Here is a 20,729-nt window from a genome sequence, read left to right on the forward strand (position 1 = left end):
GAAATGGAAGGGGGGAGGGGAGAAATGGAAGGGGGGAGGGGAGAAATGGAAGGGGGGAGGGGAGAAATGGAAGGGGGGAGGGGAGAAATGGAAGGGGGGAGGGGGGGAGAAATGGAAGGGGAGGGAGGGGAGAAGTGGGAGGGGAGAGTGGAGAAGTGGGAGGAGGGAGATAAGTGGGTGGGGAGAAGTGTGAGGGGAAGGTGTGGGGTGGACAATAATACATTGGTATGTACCAAAAATACAAGAAAGTCATATGTTTTTGCATGCAAACATTGGCAAAATCCCAGGATGTGCTTACTTTATGCCTTATTCCAACGTTGCACCAATTCCTTCACTGATAAAAATTGCAAAAATTTTTATATACATAGTCGAGGGTTTGCAGACATGTGGAATGAAGGAGGTAATTCGGGGCCACATAATTATGTATACAAAGTGTAGTGTGTGTGTGTGTGTGTGTGTGTGTGTGTGTGTGTGTGTGTGTGTGTGTGTGTGTGTGTGTGTGTGTGTGTGTGTGTGTGTGTGTGAGAATTGAGGAGGAGGGGGAGGGGCAGGGGGGAGGAATCAAAGATGCTGAAAGGGTAGGAAAAGGAGTGGAAAATCTGAGATTGGGAGAAAATTGGTGGTTTGGAGAGTTCGGGGGTGTTGGCGGCTAAATGTGGGGGACTTTGGGAAGGGATAAGAATGGAGCAAAGTAGAATCAGAGAGAAGGGAGAAAGAAGGAAATGCATGGGGACACAGCGGGGTTTATCATCCCCGATATATACAGTCCATAGGTCTTGTTATCCCATGCAAGCAAATAAAATAGTCAGTTTATATGTTCTTGAGGTTGGTTTGTGTTGTGAATAAAGACAGGAAAATAAGCATGTCATTACAATATACATCAATGGAACAAATTTTAATAGAAGAACCACTTCTTTCACGTTTTGCACGCATAGGGCTGCTGAGACAGTTTTCCATTGGGGAGTGAGCACAATCCCAGACAGGTCGCCACTCCGACGCAGGATACCTGAATGGCTCATTCATCCCAGTGACCTGGTCCTCATTTTGCTGACCTCGGAAGATTTGACAGGCTGAGTCAACCCACATGGTGTTAATTCAATGGCTGGACAGGGGATCAAACCTAAGACCCGAAGATCTTAAGCCAGTCACCTTACCCGTTCAGCCAACACCAGATTTCAATGTTAATAGGGTTAAAGGGGGGAAAAAAAAAGGAAAAAAATTGGGGTGACAGATCTGTGGCAGGGGGTAATTCAGGACCCCCATACATTGCCTTTAACTACATCTTCATTAAAGTGTAGATAATGATTTTGTCAAACACTCCAATCAAACTGTTCTACATGGTAGCATTTAAAGATAGAACTTAAGACTTAGGTTCTAATTAGAATAGAACAATTGTTGACAACATGGTTATAAATGAAGAAAGGAAACAATGCTATGGAAATGTGCAGGAATAGTTATACCGCTGCACAGTTATGGGGTACTTTGGGCATTGGAAACACCCTATCGCATCCAACCTGCATTTAGAAACAGAGCATTAGAAATCTTGAATTTTCACCAGTTATTCCCAAACTAAAAGTTGATCACGCAGTAGAAACCAATGTTTAAAAATAAGACCATTCACTCTGCACCGATAAAATTTAACCAAGGTCATGGGTCACTTGTATCGAGATTTCAAGTCTGTGAAAACTACGTGATGGGATGGAGAGGCGGCAGGGAGAGGAAGAAATGTATCAGTTTGGGGGGGAATGAAAGGGGTTGCAAGTTTATAAACCTGTACATTAATTGGTAACAGTGTTTAGGCGGAATACAAGGGGTGTGCAAATGTTCGAACAGTGTGGGATTGCACAGCGAGGCACAACATCCCTAATATTGTTGAAAACAGTGTTGAGCACGGAATAACATCGCAATGGGAAGTGTTAATTGGCATTCGATGGCATTAAACAACATTGAATGACGCCGTGAGAGTCGGGAAAGAGTTCCCAATCAAACAAATGGGCCTCTGCACAGGGGAGTGTGTCTCCGTTGATCCGTGAAGGCCTAATGATGATGTCCTAGAGACAGCAGTAGAGGGAGAAGACATCCGGATACGATCAGGATCAGGTCTGCACGACCGGGAGGAGGCGGAGCGGCACCGGGAGGCAACGCCGCCTCGGTCCGGTGTCCATGCCCCCTTCCTGTGTCCCACACCTCTGGAAGTACGTGCACCGTGGCTACATACAAGAAGGTGCCGGCAGAAAAAAGGAGTGCAAGACCCGGTGCGCTCACCCGCATCAACGCTTCTTTACTGCCCTGTAAAAAGAAAGACACGGAATGGTAAAATGTTTTTTTATTACTCACTTATTCATTTGTTATGCCATCAGATGGCAAAATGAATTCCTTTATCTCATACACTTCCGCTTCTTCAAATACGAAATCTCCACACAAGTAAAAACAATAAAGCTAATTCAGAGGGTGGACTCTGAAAGGATTTCTGATGGAAAAACATTAGAGTCAGGCCAGAGAGATGAGAGGGCAGGAGGAGGAAGAATAACGATAGAGCCGGTAAAAAAGAAAAAGTAAATACCGGGTTTTTTAAATGATTGTATTGATCAAAAAGCAAAACCTGATATTTAACCTCTTGACACGAGATGCCAATGATAGAGGGCCTTAGTTTCCAAAGCCTCAAAGGAAAAGTGAGAAGCAGCACCGATCAAGAGAGGGTTTGGGTTTTGAGTTTTGAAAGTGGCAAAAAGGCAATACTCAAACCCAAGACCATGAGATCTTAAGCCAGTCACCTTAACCGTTCAGCCAACACTGGATTTCGATCAGGATCGATCAGAATCAATTTTTCGATTTTTGAAAAAACTACTTTCTCAACAATCCTCTCCAAAATAGACTTTAAACGTTGTAGAATTTTTTTTCCAGAACTTTATACCACCGTTGATGCAGTGTCTTATACACCACCTTATTTAACAAGTTACATTAGTTATTCTTGCCTGGTGTTTGTGTCCTTTATGACATCCTTTAAAACATTAAGTTTCCTGTTTGGAATGATTTTCAATTTTGTTTGCCTGCAAGACTTCCAGAAAAGATAACATTCAATTGAAAGTTGGTTGTTCCTCGATCATAAAGACGTTTGTGGACAAACAGACAGAATGAACCTATTGCTTAAACTCACTTTTCGCTTTGCACGCGTGGGGTAATAAATCTGTCAGGCTATCGACTTAATTTGACCGGTGGAGGTGTTGTGTATTGTTACGGATTCGTCACTTCCGTTGGTGGTTTTCATCCACTGTAAACATTTTTGATTCCATGTACTATTAGGCTAACCCCCGCTCTTGCAAGGAAAATGGCCTTAAAATGCATGTTGTTGTACTATTATTGTTGTCGTTTAAGGGAGATAGAGGTTACTATTTTCAAAAGGTAAAAAAGTCAATGTTTTAAATGAAACCGGAACAGGACGACGACGAAGAGGAAAAGGAGGAGAAGAAGGCGGAGCGAGTGAGTCAAAGAAGAAGCCTAGTTGCTTCGAGGTCTGGAGCGAACGTTGACGAACGGAGGTCACTAGTGAACTTCGCGTTTCCCGGGAAAGGGATTCTTGCAACAGAGTTGTTATCGCTGTGACAAATCAACCTGCGTGTCAGGTTTTGGCGGTCGATTCCGAGGAGAATAATCGTCGTGCCGTTACGCCTCGAGAACGGGCCGTCGGCCACTTTGACTCGCACGCTTTGCGCATCGCGCAAGGTTTTTCGCTTCGCTTCAACCATTTTCACCGCATCCAGACGTTTATCTGGTGTGTGTGTGTGTGTATATAACGTGGATTTTGAAGGTAAATCTGTGGTACGCTGGTTTGGAGCCGTGAAACGTCCATACCCGAGGGTGTGATTTCCCAGTCGCCTGGAGGGCGCCTTTGGATTTCCCCGTCACCTTGAGGGCACGTTTGCGCAGCTTTGGCCACGTGACTGTGACTGTCATCCGAACGGGATTCTGGTCTAGATTGGACATCGTTCTGACGATCGCTGGAGCGGATCGACTTGGGCTTGATGCCAGAATAGAGACATTGGGGAATGTTCTTCTTTTCGCTCACTTGGAGCACAATGAGTTATATTGTACGAACCTGATGGTACCATCATAGGAAATATATATTGGTTGTACAATTGATTGCTATTGTTGGTGTACTGTTATTCTTGTGTGATCTTAATACAATATTTGTTTGTTGGTAACAATTGGTGTGGCTTCACCATTGATCTTTGACATACAGAATAACACATTTTTCTGCCGTGGCTCCTCTCGGGGCACGGAGGTACACCGTGACCGGTGGTTGGGGAGGAGCACGTAACAGTATGAAAAGAAAACTTGTACCTAAAAGGAAGTTGTAGGGTGAAGAATGCAAAAACACCAACCACACTTTCACCTTTTTATGATACCCTCTCACAGACATCACAATCACGACACACGTATACCATCACACATCGACATGCAAGCTACGGACAAGTCCTACCAATCTCCATGTACACCTCTATCTCCAATTCTTCCAGGTACTGTACCTACCCAATTCCAATTAAAGCAATCTACTGTTTCTGCGGCTCTTACCTTTTCCAGGAAGAACATTTCATGCATGAACTACTCTCTGAGTGAAGGACTCTTGCCTTGATGTCATCCCAACTCTCCACTCTCAGGCTATGGCCCCTGGTCCTATCACTGTCTATTCTGAAAAACTTCTGCACCTATCTTGTCCATTCCCTTCATTATCTTAAACATCTCGATGATATCCCCTCGTAATTGCATCCTTTCTAATGCATAAAGTCCTGTCTCCTTCCGCCGTTCCTCGTGGCCTAGCCTTGCAAACCCTGGAATCAACATAGTAACTCTACGCTGAGCCCTCTCCATGGCACCTATGCACCGTACCCTTCCCGAGTTGTGGTGATCCCAACTGCACACAATATTCCAGATGAGGTCTCACGAGATTAGCTATACAGTGTTAAAACCACCTTTAAACTTATAATTTTTCACCGTATGAGCACAACCTAAAACCGTTTAAGCTTTATTTGTAGCTACCTGGTGTGTACCCTGGTTAGAATAGGTACACCGTATCCCTGCGTCGTAAGAGGCGACTAAGAGGGTTGGCAACAGGAAGGGCATCCGGCCATAAAAAAACATTGCCTCAAAAGAGAACCATGACAATTACAACTGCATATGGGCGGGTACACAGCCCGAAGTGGAGATCGGTTTCTGAGGTTTGGGACATGGAATGTAGGGACAATGACAGGGAGATCAGGAGAAATGGTGGAAGTATTTGTCAGAAGAAGAGTGGACATATGTTGTGTGCAAGAGACGAGATGGAAGGGAAGTGGTGTGAGAATGGTGAAGGGTGGGCAGGGACAGAAATACAAGTTTGTGTGGCAAGGGTGCCCGGAGGGCGTGAATGGTGTTTGTGTCCTGTTTTCTGAGGAGTTTGTAGGCAGTGTGGTGAGTGTGACTAGAGTGAGTGATAGGTTGATGATGGTGAAAATGATGATTGGAAAGCTCTTGGTGAACGTCATCTCGGGATATGCTCCGCAGGTTGGTCGGAGCGATGAAGAGAAGGATAAGTTCTGGTGTGCGATAGAGAAGCTGATGGAAAACGTGAAAGATGAGGAAGTTGTTGTGGTAGGAGACCTAAATGGACATGTGGGAAGGAGTATGGACGGTTTTGAGGGAGTTCATGGGGGTTCCGGATATGGTGTGAGAAATGGGGAAGGTGAAAGGATTTTGGAGTTTGCTGATGGAGCTGATTTGTTGATTTGTAATACTCAGTTCCAGAAAGAGGATAATAAGCTTGTTACATACACGTCAGGTGGGTCGACGACAACCGTTGACTACCTGATGGTGCGTAGGCGAGATAGGGGGCACCTCCGGGACACAAAGTTGATCCCGGGAGAGGGGGCTGTTTCACAGCACCACTTGGTTGTCTGCGACATAAGGGTGAAAGGTGCGAGGAGAGCTCGGCGGGTGAAGTACCAACCGAGAATGAAGGTGTGGAGGTTGAAAGAGGTGACAGTAAGGGAGGCATTAAAAGAGAGGCTGAGTAGGGTAGAGGATGATGTGGTTGAACTTGAACGTGGTTGGATGTCAATGAAAGATAGTCTGTTGGGAGCCGCTGGTGAGGTATGTGGATGGACAAAAGGACCACCGAGGCACTCGGAAACATGGTGGTGGGATGATGAAGTTCGAAAGAGGATTGACGAGAAGAGGAAGAAGTTCAAGGTGTGGCAGAAGGCGAAAGGTACGGGGGCAGAAGAGGCAGAGCATGGAAGTTATAAGGCAGCCAAGAAGGCTGCAAAGAATGAGGTAGCAAAGGCGCAGGAGGCATATAGGAAAATGTTCGGAGAATGCTTGGATTCAGAAGAGGGTCAGGAGAGTGGTATTCAGGATTGCAAAGCAGATAGCGAAAGAGAGGTGTGATGTGATGGGGGTGAGTTGCTTGAAGGATGAAGTGGGACAAATCGTTGTGGACCCAGATGGAATTAAAGGAAGATGGAAAAGATATATGGAAATGCTGTTGAATACAGAGAATGAATGGGATGGCCACATAGAGAGTAACCCAGTTTTAGGACCGGCAGAGAAGATAACCGAGAAGGAAGTTGAGGAAGCGATAAAAGCAATGAAGAGTAGAAAAGCGGGAGGGCCGACGGGAGTTGTGGGAGATATGTTGAAGGCAGCAGGAAGTTGGGGTGTGAAGAGAATGACAGAGATCTGTAACCTGGTGGTGAAAGAAGGCCGCAGTCCAGTGGATTGGGAACTGAGTACCCTCGTCCCTCTATACAAGGGGAAAGGTGACCCTCTGGAGTGGGGCTCGTACCGAGCGATAAAGTTATTGGAGCATGGAATGAAGGTATTGGAAAGGGTGTTGGAGAGGAGGATAAGGAAGAAGGTGAAGATCGACGAAATGCAGTTTGGATTTATGCCAGGAAGAGGAACGACAGACGCGCTCTTTATTGTGAGGCAGTTGCAGGAGAAGGACATGGAGAAGAGAAAGAAGTTCTTTCTTGGGTTTGTTGATCTGGAGAAAGCATTCGATGGGGTTCCACGTGAAGTATTGACATGGGCATTGAGGAAGTTAGGAGAGGAGGAATGGTTGACAGAGTAGTGATGGCAATGTACAAACGAGCGCGCACGGCTGTAAGGACGAAGGACGGGAACAGTGGTGAGTTTGAGGTGAAGGTGGGAGTGCATCAGGGGTCGGTACTAAGTCCACTACTATTTGTAGCTGTGATGGAGGTGCTGGCTCAGAACGTAAAGGAGGGTTTACCGTGGGAGTTGTTGTATGCAGATGATCTGGTGTTGATTGCAGAAAGTATGGATGGACTGAAGGAAAATAATGTATGGAGACAAAAGGTCTGAAGGTGAATATCAGAAAGACGAAGGTGATGGCAAGTGGTAAAGCATGTGGTGAGGTGGAAAGAACTGGGAAGTGGCCATGTGCTGTGTGCAGGAAGGGTGTCGGAGTGAACTCCATTCAATGTACAATGTGCGCTGAGTGGGTTCATCAAAAATGTAGTGGTCTGAGAGGGTCATTAATCACGGTGGCAGCTACATTCAAATGTAAGGTGTGCACATAGGGAGCTGCAGATGGAGGAAATGTTGAGTTGGATCTTGGAGACGGCATGAAGCTGGAAGGTGTGAAAACATTTTGCTACCTCGGAGACATGCTGAATGGAGAAGGTGGATCAGACTCGGCAACGGTTGCTCGAGTGAGATGTGCATGGAAGAAGTTTCGGGAATGAGTGGCGTGCTGACGAGGTGGGAGTGTCGTTGAAGCTGAAGGGAAAGGTGTATGCTGCATGTGTGAGAAGTGTTATGATTTATGGGAGCGAGACATGGGTAATGAACGTAGAGCAGCAACGAAGGCTGGAAAGGCGAATGGTTCGGTGGATGTGCGGAGTATCCTTGAGAGAGAGGAAGACAAATGATGAATTGCGAAAGATGATGGGAATAGAGCCTGTGATTGATGCTGTGAAGAGGAACAGGTTGAGGTGGTTTGGTCATGTGTTGAGGAAGGATGAAAGTGACTGGTTGAGAAGAGTGATGGAAATGAATGTAGAAGGAAGTAGATGACGGGGAAGACCGAGAAAGACTTGGTTGAAGATGGTGGAAGAAGAAATGCGGGCAAAGGGGTTAACAAGGAGAGATGCAGAAAATAGGGCAAAATGGAGAAGATTGTCATGGGGACCGCAAGGCTAACCCCCGCTCTCGCAGGGAAAATGGCCTTAAAATGCATGTTGTTTTGTTGTTGTAGCTACCTGGTGGTGTCCTGTATGTTTAACTCTCATATCAATAACCACCCCAAGATCGTTCTCCTGTGTGACATGCTCTTAGATTGGCCAATGATACAGAGGCATCATGTAATCTCTATTTTCATGATGCCTACCCATCTCCAGCACGTTACATTTCTTTACGTTAAACTGCATCTGCCAATCTTTTGCCCAATCTATTAAAGTATCTAGACTTTCCCGAATCTGATCACCACCTCCTGTTACCTTACCTCCAAGGTTTGCGTCGTCTGCAAATATATACAGCCGACTCCTAACCCCACTATCCAAATTGTCAATGCATATTACGAATAATAATGGTCCCAGCACCGATCCCTAAGGTACCCACTACTTAATCGTTCCAGCAAGACGTCCTTCTGCTCACAGCCACTCTTTGCTTCCGGTACTTTATCAAATGCCTTCTGAAAATCGAGATACACTATATCCACTGCCCTTCCGTTATCCAATCCACCAAATTGGAAACCACTTCATACAACTCTAATAAATTTGTTAAACATGACTTCCCTTTGGTAAATAATAATAATAATAATAATTCATTTATTTTGTATAGCGCTTTTCAAGAAGCCCAAAGGCGCTTTGACAGAGTGGAAAACATAATGCATAACAATACATGAAAACAACAATTGCAAAAAGACAAGACTCAATAGGGAAATATTTAAAGCAAAAGGAGGGAGAAGGAGAGGAGATAATCAGGGGTTAAATGCTGTGGGTTGAATGTTGAATGCAGTGTTGAACAGGTGGGTCTTTAGTGATGTTTTGAATGTGGTGAGTGAGGAGGAGTCTCTGATGGTGTGAGGTAGTGAGTTCCAGAGGGTGGGAGCAGCGATGGAGAAGGCCCTGTCCCCCCAGGATCTGAATTTGGTCCGGATGGAGGGGGTCAGGAGGTTGGTACCAGCAGAGCGGAGGTTGCGGGTGGGAGTGTGTCTGGAGAGGAGGTCAGCCAGGTAGGATGGGGCCAGGTTATGGAGGGCTTTGTATGTCAAGAGGAAGATTTTGTACTGGATTCTCTGGGGGATGGGGAGCCAGTGAAGCTTGTAAAGGACGGGGGTGATGTGGTCACGGGTCCGGGAATGGGTGAGTAGACGGGCAGCGGAGTTCTGAATGTATTGGAGTTTATTGGTGATTTTTTAGGGTGAACCATAGAGGAGGCTATTGCAGTAGTCCAGACGGGAGGTGATGAAGGCGTGGATGAGGGTTTCTGCAGCCGTGGAGGAGAGGGATGAGCGGAGACGGGCAATGTTTTTCAGGTGAAAGAAGGCTGACTTTGTGATCTGTTTAGTGTATTTGTCGAAGGAGAGGGTTTGGTCAAAGATGACGCCAAGATTCCGGATGTTGTTATCTCAACACACGCCAAGATTCTGGATACTGGGATACCGTCGATGTTGAGGGCAAAGTTATGGGTGGATTTTATGAGCGTTTTTGGGCCAATGATGATTATTTCAGATTTATCACAGTTAAGCTTGAGGAAGTTGATTTGAAGCCAGGATTTTATTTCAGTGATGCAGTTTGTCAGGATAGAGTGGGTGGCGGTGGAGATGGACTTGGTGGAGATAAAAGCTGGATGTCATCGGCGAAGCAGTGGAATTAGAGACCATGACGGCGGATTAAGTGACCAAGGGGGGACAGGTAAAGGATGAAGAGGAGGGTGCCAAGAACTGAACCTTGGGGGACACCTTGGGGGAGGGGAGCAGTGGTGGATTTGCAGTTATTGATGGAGATGAACTGGCGTCTGTCAGAGAGGTATGATTTAATCCAAGAGAGGGCAGTGCCGGTAACGTTAAAGGTGGATTCAAGTCGGGTGAGGAGGATGGTGTGATCGATGGTGTCAAAGGCAGCGCTGAGGTCGAGGAGGACGAGAATGTTGAGGTTGCCAGCGTCAGAGGAGAGGAGAAGGTCGTTGGTGATTTTTGAGGAGAGCAGTTTCAGTACTGTGGTTGGAGCGGAACCCGGATTGGAATGTTTCATTCAGATTATTGGCAGAGAGGTGATGTTTGAGTTGAGTGGCTACAGCGCGTTCCAAAACTTTTGACAGAAAGGGTAGGTTGGAGATGGGTCTGAAGTTGTTTAGGGTGTCAGGGTTTAGACCAGGTTTTTTTAGAATGGGGGTAACAGCAGCAATTTTGAGGGAAGGTGGGACGATGCCTGTAGACAGGGAGGAGTTTATTGTTGCAATGATAAGTGGAGAGAGAGCAGGGAGGGAGGCCTTGACAAAGCTGGAGGGGATGGGGTCAAGAGTGCAGGTGGCAGTTTTCATTCCTATGAGGAGTTCAGAGAGGTCAGTAGGGGAGATTGGGGAGAACCGAGACAGGGGATGGCAGGACAAGGGGGGGGGCAGGTGGTTGGAGGGGGAGCGGGTGCGGCGGTGGTCAAGCTGTTGTAGATGTTGTCAATTTTGCGTTGGAAGAAAGAGAGGAAGGAGATGCAGTTGTCTACTGTGAATGACTGGGTCGTGGTGTTCAGGGGGCGGAGGAGTTTGTTTATTGTCGAGAAGAGTGCTTTTGGGTTTCCGGAGCCAGAGTGGATAATTTGAGAGTAGTAGGCAGAGCGGGCGCGCGGGAGAGGGCATCTTTGTAGTGTTGTAAGTGGTCCTTGTAGGCTTGGGAGTGAACTGTGAGACCTGTTTTATTGCGGAGTCTTTCAAGTTGGCGAGCACGAGTTTTCATCAGGCGGAGTTCAGGGGTAAACCAGGGAGCAGAATGGGTGAAAGAAACTGTTTTGGTTTTTACAGGCGCAAGCTGGTCGAGGCAGGAGGAGAGAGTGTGGTTGTAGTAGTCAGTGAGGTCGGAAGGGGTGTGGAGGTCAAAGAAGGGAGAAGTGGACATTTTTTCAGAGAGGGTGGATGAGAATGAGGTTGGTGAAAGAGCGTTTAGCTTACGGAAGGTGATAGTGCGATAATGTCTTGGTGTTGGGGTGGGGATGTTGATGGTCATAGTGATAGCTAAGTGGTCAGAGAGGGTGAGGTCGGAGCCAGAGAGATGGTGCAAATTTAATCCAGTGGAGCAGACAAGTTCCAAAATGTGACCACGGATATGGGTAGGAAAGTCGACATGTTGAGTGAGGTTAAAGCAGGTGAGTAAATCAGTGAAGTCAGTGGTTATTGTGGAGTCAGTGGAGTCCATGTGGATAGTGAAATCACCAAGGAGGAGGATTGAGGGGGAGAGGGAACATAGCTGGGTCAGAAAGTATGAGAAGTCAGACAGGAATGATGGGTGTGGCTTGGGAGGGCGTTAGACGACAGCCATGACTGACTGCGTGCGACCAGAGAGTTTAAAAGCCAGGTGTTCAAATGATGAGGATGAGGCGATGGGGATGAGGCTGGTCCTGATGTCTTGACGGTGGATAACGGCAATTCCACCACCTCGGCCCTCCGAGCGTGGTTTATTGACATAGGAATATCCATTGGGTGTGGTGGGGTTGAGTGTGTAGTAGTCCAGAGGTTGTTGCCAGGTTTCGGTGAGACAGAGAAAGTCCAGTTTGTTATCCAGGATGTATTCGTTCAGGATGAGGCATTTGTTGTTGAGGGACCGGGTGTTGAACAGGGTGAGCTTGATGTTGTTTTGAACAGCAGGGATGAATTCAGGTGATTTAGCCAGGGTTCGTAGGCAGGAGGTGCGATTGTGTGCGTTGTTGTGACCAGGTGCGCTGGGACGATGAGTGGGAGTGCGCTGAGCCGACCAGAGGACGGGGATGGAGTGACCCGATTGCAAATATACAAACTTACGACCGGAGCCACGGTGAATGTACCTGGGTCGTCGGAGGAGTCCATTTGATTTGATGGCAGAGATGCATGATGGGGTGGAGCGGGTATTGAGCAGAAGGAGCCTTGCGGCGGGGTACCGCAGAGCCATGTCAGGCAGGAGCGGAGAGACGAGACGAGGCCAAGGTTGAGGAGGTGAAACAATTGTCCCAACCCACGGGAGCGGGCCCGAGGAAACGAAGGAGCCAGGTAGGTGAAGCCAGGAGCAGAGCCGGGACCAAGCAGAGGGCAGGCAGGAGCAAAGAGACGATCACGAGGCCAAGGTTGATCACGGCAAAGCGGCAAATGCAGCGGCAATCGACCGCCGCCGCTACAAATCTAGATCACGGCGGGAAACCGCCACCAAACCGCTGCGAAGGTCACAACCCACGAGAGCGCGCTCGCGGAAACAGCGAGCAGGCGAAGGAGCCGGGCAGGCGAAGCAGGGAGCAGAGCCGGGGCTATGCAGAGGGCAGACTCAATGGCCAAAAAAGCCGCACGACCACCAAAAAAGCAAGCAACTGACAGTGGCCCGGTCGAAGAAGCGGCGAGCATGTGACGCCTGCGTCCTCTTCATGATAAATCCATGCTGATTGCTTTTAATTAGTTTAAATGATTCCCACGTAATCTCTAATCAACATCTCCAACATCTTCCCCACAACTGAAGTCAAAACAACATGTCTCCCTCTGCTATTCCTCAATGGGCCTATACTTGTCCTAACCTGTTCTTTACCCCTTATATACTTAAAGAATGCCTTGCTGTTATGCTTGATATTCTGAGCCATATCCTTCTCATACTCTCTTTTGGCTTTCTGAGTTATTCTCTTAACTTGCCTCTGCTTACTCTGATACTAACGTAAATCGAACTCCAGTCCTGTTACTTTATACCAAACAAATGCTTTCTGCTTCCCTTCATCTCACCATTCAACCACCCTGGTCTCTTTCTGCCTCTAGTTCTCCACCTCATTGGAATGTACTTTCTCTGCACCCTACACATTTCCTCCTTGAAGGTTTCCCATTTCTCTGCTGATTGTCCTCTTGTTAACTCCTCCCAATCTACATCACCCATCTCTTTTCTCAATTCTCTCAAATAATGTTTGCCTTCCTGAAATCCAAAAGCCTTACTCCATTATCCCCAACTCTAGCACTTAACAGAGTCGGTGCACACACTATGTTATGGTCACTGCCCCTAAATGCCGTCTTATGTCTACCTCCTCCACAATGTCAGGATCATTACTTTAAAGGAGGTCTAACATTGTGTCTCTCTCTCTCTGTCTGTCTCTGTGTCTCTCTCACATGGGCTTATGCAAACTGGCTTAAAAAGCAATCCTGGCCAGATCTAGAAAATACTCATCTGCTCTACCCTTTCCCCTGTTCCTAGACCCAACCTATCCCAAGCACGTTGAAGTCCACGAATAAGCTAAGAATGGCAAACAAAAGACTTGGACCTGCAGAGAATGCCAAGACGTGGCCTGCTTTGGACACGTGATCTACCCATGACAGGTTATAATTATTATAGATAGGAAGACGCAGGAGCTCCAGTGGCTATACCCCTACGACATGCTGACTACAACAAATATTGGGAGATTTGTCAGCCAGTCCTCACAGAGGGATAAAATGAGAAGATGGGTCTTTCTTGTACAGTATTAAAATACTCACACCAGTAGATTACCAGTCACTCATATTTTAGATATTAGGTGAGAGGGATGCTGGTGCAGCCTCTCTGGTGGGTGAGAAACTAGCCTGCAACCTGGTGGGTGAGCAAAGTCAAAAGGGACTGCAGGTTCCCATCGGTGGGGTTGGCTTTCCAGGAAGAAAAGCCAAGCTGTGTATGAGCAATTCCCTCACCACAAAAAAGGATTCTACCAGGGATGAGACGTTGGACTGGATAGCTGGAAGCATAGAAGTATATACTGTACTGATGAATATGAGAGAATAGTTTATTGAGAAATGAGGTACAGGCGTGGTCGATATCCTGAGATGAAGAGATAGAGGACCAGTTAGTGTAAAGGAAGACAGACAGTTGGTTATAGCAATCTTCGTGATCAAATTGCAAGCTACAGTGGTGCCTCAGTGGTTCTCTGTAGACCACTGTCTTAGAGGCCAACACTTTCCAGCAGAGCAAGAGCAGGAATGGTTGGAAGAGAAGTTGAATGTTACGAAGTCAAGCAGATGGATAAAATCTGAAGTGTCACAAATGACCTTGGATGAAATATCATTGATAGTAGTGTGTAGACAAATGCCAAGTCAAATGGAATGTTGGCATTTGAAATCACCAAAGATTATGGAAAGAGTTGGAGCGGGGAGATTGGTGGGGATTCAAGTTGGCTGAAAGAACGAAAAGAACACGGAGTTACTACAGTTGGGAGGGCGATAAACCACATGCATAAACAAGGCATTGATATGGAAAGGAACACAGATCCAGAGATATTCCAAAGGAATGAGCATGGTAAGACCAGAAGAATCAGGTGGAGGGTGTAAGAGTGGAGAGGGGAAGGTTTACCAGTATGTCTGCATAAGCCAGATTCTGTATTTAGATACCGAAATTGGCAATGCTGTTGCAAACATCACAGCCATGGTGTGTACATGGGCTTCTACAGTGCCAAGGAAGGAAGAAGTGCAAAGAGGAGTGAGCATGGTGGGACAATGAGAAGTGGTCAGAGGAAGAGGTAGATAAGGGGGTGAATAAACAGCAAATCAGTGTCGCTCATGTGAGCATACATCATGAAAACACGCACGCACACACACCTGGGAGGGCTCCATTCCACCTTCTGAAACGCATATATGGAGATAACAACCAACACACACGAGAGAGAGTGAAAGATATAGACCACTGACAGGATTTTAAAAAAAATCTAAAATGAGCAGGAAGGAGGGGGGAGGATGAAAGCAGGCAAGGGAGAGAGGTGTAAGAAAAAGGTGAAGACAGGGGAAAGACAAGAAGATAGCACGAGAGAACACTGGGCTCAGGTGAAGTGAAGGTGTTTATGCGTTGCAAAAATGTGAAACAAGAGAAATGCGTATGAAGGAAATAAAGGATGACGATGAGGATGAATAGCGAGAGTGAGCTGAATAAAGGGCAGTGCAAACAGGCTGTGTCCTGCGATATTGCAGGAAGTAACACCAAAGTATATATATAGAACTGTGTGACTTTCAGATACAACAATGGACACAATAACGTTTTAAAATTAACAATCAAACAGGCAGGTACAATTTAAACGACTGGCAGAATGAACGTACCTTGTGGAGGAGTGAAGCACATGTATTATTGTATTACACTTGATGTTCTTATATAAAGCAATAACACATCTGATGTGGGTGTTGGGCTAGTGGCTAGGGTGCCGGCTTAGGATCCTATGATCCTGGGTTCGAATCCCGGTCAATCGCTGAATTAACGCCAGGGGGGTTGACTCAGCCTGTCATCCTTCCGAGGTCGGCAAATTGAGTACCAGTTCACTGGTAATTCCCTGTTTGTCGTTAAAGGCGGCAAAAAGGGTTGGCGTCAGGAAGGGCATCCGGCCGTAAAACATTGCTTCAAAAAGGGGACCAAAAAACAACAACAACCACGGTTCCCGAAAAAGGCCAACCCCCGCTTTGTGGGGAAAAATGGCCTCTAAAGGTGGTTTTTTTTTTTATATATATATTCAATCGTCATTCTTAGTACTCTCTATAGGCTGGCAGGATGGCCTCGAGATATGCACGCTCACCTCTAAACTGTTTAGCCTGGGTTTGAATCCTGACCCAGCTAAAAACTATCATCCCAGTGTATCTAATGCATGGTGAGGCATCAACGTAGTGTACAATCTCTTGGATGGACGTTAAACTGGGCGGCCCACCTGACGACATTAGTTGGTGGATGTTAAAGATGCCACAGTGTCCTTTGTGAAGAGTAAGTGAGCTATCACCAGCACCATGAACAAATGACAAATTTCTGTTCCAACCCACAGAGCTGCATCAGCAGCACAGCCATGCATGCCCTCAACCAGTGATGCTACCCCGAGGCTTTGTACTGCATATGAAAGAAGAGGAAGACTCTGTATAACATTTATAATCAGTCCAACAATTGTGGGGATTTTCCATTCCCTGTTATGTTAAAACGAGGAAGCTCAACGATGATATGCTCAGGGAACGATCACATCTCCAAATGACATACTAAATTAATTACAATATATTCGTTCATCAATAAATGTTCCAAAACTGTGAAACCACCATCCTCTTCCCCACCCTAAAGTCCCAACTAAGCTTACCAGCTTGAGCAGAAGATACGTGGCTAGGGTGAGCACTGGTGCAGCAAGCGAGAAGATTAGCAGGTGCTTTCGGATCCGATTTCTTTCCAACCCACCATGCATCAAATATGACACGAGGCCAAATGCTGCTGGAGCCTGACATGGCGTGCAACAAGCAACATTAAAAAATAAATAAAAGATTGTCACCTTATATTGCTCATAAAATTGCATATCGACAATAACCTACCTGGGGAGATCAACAAGTTCTCACAATGAGATACAATCGGTTAAGGCACTCCAAAAATACAACAATAAAGCATTTGAAGAAATAAAATACATTGATATAATTATATTCTTAATTATATAGGCATATGTACATATATGTATATATATGTATATATATGTGTGTATGTATATATATATATATATAGGATGAAAGCAGGCATATATATATATATATATATAAATATATATATATATATATATTTATATATATATATATATATATATATATATATATATATATATATATATATATACACAGTTACGTGAAAAAGTAAGTACACCCCATGTAAAGTTTTGACTTTTTCAACATATTTCAACATACAGCTATTTGATCTTCATTTTAACATTGATAGATGAAGGTGATATAACATAACAAATATCATGAAACATTTACATTTTGTAGTCCATTGTATAATTTAAATAAACATAAATGCAAATTTCACATGTGGAAAACGTAAGTACACCCCTACATTTATCACGACTTCAAATACCTAAAATTAGAATCAGGTGCACCAGCTCAGGTGCAAATGATTATAACATCGTCAGAGAGGATCTTGGAGGAACCTGTCTTATTTAAACCTCAGGCATTTAGTTTGGTTTGCTCTTTGTTGTTGAAGTGTGCGGCGTCACCATGCTTAGATCAAAAGAGCTCTCTGAAGCCTTCAGAAAGAAGGTTATAGATGCCTACGAGTCTGGGAAGGGATTTAAAACGATCTCCAAACAATTTGAAATCAATCATTCGACTGTCCGGAAGATCATCCACATGTGGAGAAGATTCCAAACAACTGCCAACCTGTTCAGGCCAGGCCGCCCCAGCAAGTTCAGCCCGAGAGCAGACCGCAAGATGCTGAAAGAAGTCTCTAAGAACCCCAGAATGTCATCACGGGACCTACAGGTAGCTCTTGCCACTGTTGATGTCAAAGTGCACGAGTCTACCATTAGAAAGAGGCTGCACAAATTTGATCTACATGGGAGGTGTGCCAGGAGGAAACCTTTGCTGTCCAGAAAGAACATCAGGGCAAGACTAAAGTTTGCCAATGAACACCGAGGCAAAGACCAGCACTTCTGGAACAATGTGCTCTGCACAGATGAGTCAAAGGTAGAGCTATTTGGCCACAGTACCAGAAGACATGTTTGGCGAAAACCAAAGACAGCATTTGACCACAAGAACCTGATACCAACTGTAAAGCATGGTGGTGGAAATATTATGGTTTGGGGCAGCTTTGCTGCATCAGGGCCTGGGCAGCTCACCATCATATAATCCACTATGAATTATTCATTGCACCAGAGGGTGCTTGAGGATATTGTGAGGCCATCTGTCGGAAAGTTGAAGCTGAACCAAAGGTGGACCTTGCAACATGACAATGACCCTAAACATACCAATAAATCCACCAAAGAATGGCTGAAAAGAAAGAAATGAAGGGTTCTGGAATGGCCAAGTCAAAGCCCGGATCTAAATCCCATCAAGATGTTGTGGGGGGATTTGAAACGAGCTGTGCATGCAAGAAACCCCTCAACCATCGCACATCTGAAAGAATTATGCATAGAGGAGTGGGCAAAAATTTCTCCCAGTCGATGTCAGAGACTGGTAGACAGTTATAAGAAACGCCTACTTGAGGTTGTTTCTGCCAAAGGGGGCAACACCACCTATTAGAGCCAAGAGTGTACTTACTTTTTCCACATGCGAAATTTGCATTTATGTTTATTTAAATTACACATTGGAAGACAAAATGTAAATGTTTCATGATATTTGTTATATTATATCACCCTTATCTATCAATATTGTTGAAATGAAGATCAAATAGCTGTATGTTGAAATATGTTGAAAAAGTCAAAACTTTACATGGGGTGTATTTACTTTTTCACGTGACTATATATATATATATATATATATATATATATATATATATATATATATACATATGGATTTTTTTTTTTATGTTGGAGGCTCCAGGCACGCACTATGTAGCCCGCATCGAGGCCAGGCCTTAAATACAACAACAACAACAACATGCATTTTCAGGCCATTTTCCCTGCTGGAGCGGGGGGATCCTTGCGGTCCCCATGACAATCTTCTCCATTTTGCCCTATTTTCTGCATCTCTCCTTGTTAGCCCCTTGCCCGCATTTTGTCTTCCACCATCTTTAGCCAAGTCTTTCTCAGTCTTCCCCGTCCTCTACTTCCTTCTGCATTCATTTCCATCACTCTTCTCAACCAGTCACTTTCATCCTTCCTCAACACATGACCAAACCATCTCAACCTGTTCCTCTTCACAGCATCAATCACAGGCCCTATTCCCATCATCTTTCGCAATTCATCATTTGTCTTCCTCTCTCTCTCTCAACGATACTCCGCACATCCACCGAACCATTCGCATTTCCACCCTTTCCAGCCTTCGTTGCTGCTCTACATTCATGACCCATGTCTCGCTCCCATAAATCATAACACTTCTCACACATGCAGCATACACCTTTCCCTTCAGCTTCAACGACACACCCCTCCTCATCAGCACGCCACTGAGTTCCCGAAAATTCTTCCATGCAGATCTCACTCTAGCAACCGTTGCCGTGTCTGATCCACCTTCTCCATTCAGCATGTCTCCGAGGTAGCAAAATGTTTTCACACCTTCCAGCTTCACGCCGTCTCCAAGATCCAACTCAACATTTCCTCCATCTGCACCTCCCTCTGTGCACACCATACATTTGAATGTAGCTGCCACATTGGTTAATGACCCTCTCAGACCACTACATTTTTGATGAACCCACTCAGTGCACATTGTACATTGAATGGAGTTCACTCCGACACCCTTCCTGCACACAGCACATGGCCACTTCCCAGTTCTTTCCACCTCACCACATGCTTTACCACTTGCCATCACCTTCGTCTTTCCGATATTCACCTTCAGACCTTTTGTCTCCATACATTCCTTCCACTTGTTCATCTTTTCCTTCAGTCCATTCATACTTTCCGCAATCAACACCAGATCTTCTGCATACAACAACTCCCACGGCAAACCCTCCTTTATGTTCTGAGCCAGCACCTCCATCACAGCTACAAATAGTAGTGGACTTAGGACCGACCCCTGATGCACTCCCACCTTCACCTCAAACTCACCACTGTTCCCGTCCTTCGTCCTTACAGCTGTGCGCGCTCTTCTGTACATTGCCATCACTACTCTGATCAACCATTCCTTCACTTCTAACTTCCTCAATGCCCATGTCAATACTTCACGTGGAACCCTATCGAATGCTTTCTCCAGATCAAGAAACCCAAGAAACAACTTCTTCCTCTTCTCCATGTACTTCTCCTGCAACTGCCTCACAATAAAGAGCGCGTCTGTCGTTCCTCTTCCTGGCATAAATCCAAACTGCATTTCGTCGATCTTCACCTTCTTCCTTATCCTCCTCTCCAACACCCTGTCCAATACCTTCATTCCATGCTCCAATAACTTTATCGCTCGGTACGAGCCACACTCCAGAGGGTCACCTTTCCCCTTGTATAGATGGACGAGGGTGCTCAGTTCCCAATCCACCGGAATGCGGCCTTCTTTCACCACCAGATTACAGATCTCTGTCATTCTCTTCACACCCCAACTTCCTGCTGCCATCAACATATCTCCCACAACTCCCGTCGGCCCTCCCGCTTTTCTACTCTTCATTGCTTTTATCGCTCCCTCAACTTCCTCCTCAGTTATCTTCTCTGCCGGTCCTAAAACTGGGTTACTCTCTATGTTGCCATCCCATTCATTCTCTGTATTCAACAGCATTTCCATATATATTTTCCATCTTCCTTTAATTCCATCTGGGTCCACAACGATTTGTCCCACTTCATCCTTCAAGCAACTCACCCCCATCACATCACACCTCTCTTTCGCTATCTGCTTTGCAATCCTGAATACCGCTCTCTGACCCTCTTCCGAATCCAAGCGTTCTCCGAACATTTTCCTACATGCCTCTTGCGCCTTTGCTCCCTCTTTCTTTGCAGCCTTCTTGGCTGCCTTATAACTTTCATGCTCTGCTTTTTCTGCTCCCGTACCCTTCACCTTCTGCCACTCCTTGAACTTCTTCCTCTTCTCGTCAATCCTCTTTCCAACTTCATCATCCCACCACCATGTTTCCGAGTGCCTCGGTGGTCCTTTTGTCCATCCACATACCTCACCAACGGCTCCCAACAGACTATCTTTCATTGACA

At 45.7% G+C, this 20,729-nt stretch overlaps 1 protein-coding gene across 1 annotated transcript in view; it reads right to left on the reverse strand.

Annotated features, from left to right (window-relative positions):
• Positions 1-876: 876 nt before the first annotated feature.
• Positions 877-20,729, reverse strand: part of SLC39A9 (solute carrier family 39 member 9) — a 49,258-nt gene continuing 29,405 nt past the window's right edge. Inside the window, exons 6-7 of the mRNA XM_068133499.2 lie at positions 16,275-16,409; positions 877-2,289 (exon numbers count right to left, since the gene is read on the reverse strand). Coding sequence (XP_067989600.1) covers positions 2,038-2,289; positions 16,275-16,409 — 387 coding nt within the window. The 3' untranslated portion in view covers positions 877-2,037. The remainder of the gene's footprint in view (positions 2,290-16,274; positions 16,410-20,729) is intronic.

Source organism: Myxine glutinosa, chromosome 1, assembly GCF_964187855.1.
Source record: "Myxine glutinosa chromosome 1, kmMyxGlut1.1, whole genome shotgun sequence".
In the NCBI taxonomy this organism is placed as follows: domain Eukaryota; kingdom Metazoa; phylum Chordata; class Myxini; order Myxiniformes; family Myxinidae; genus Myxine; species Myxine glutinosa.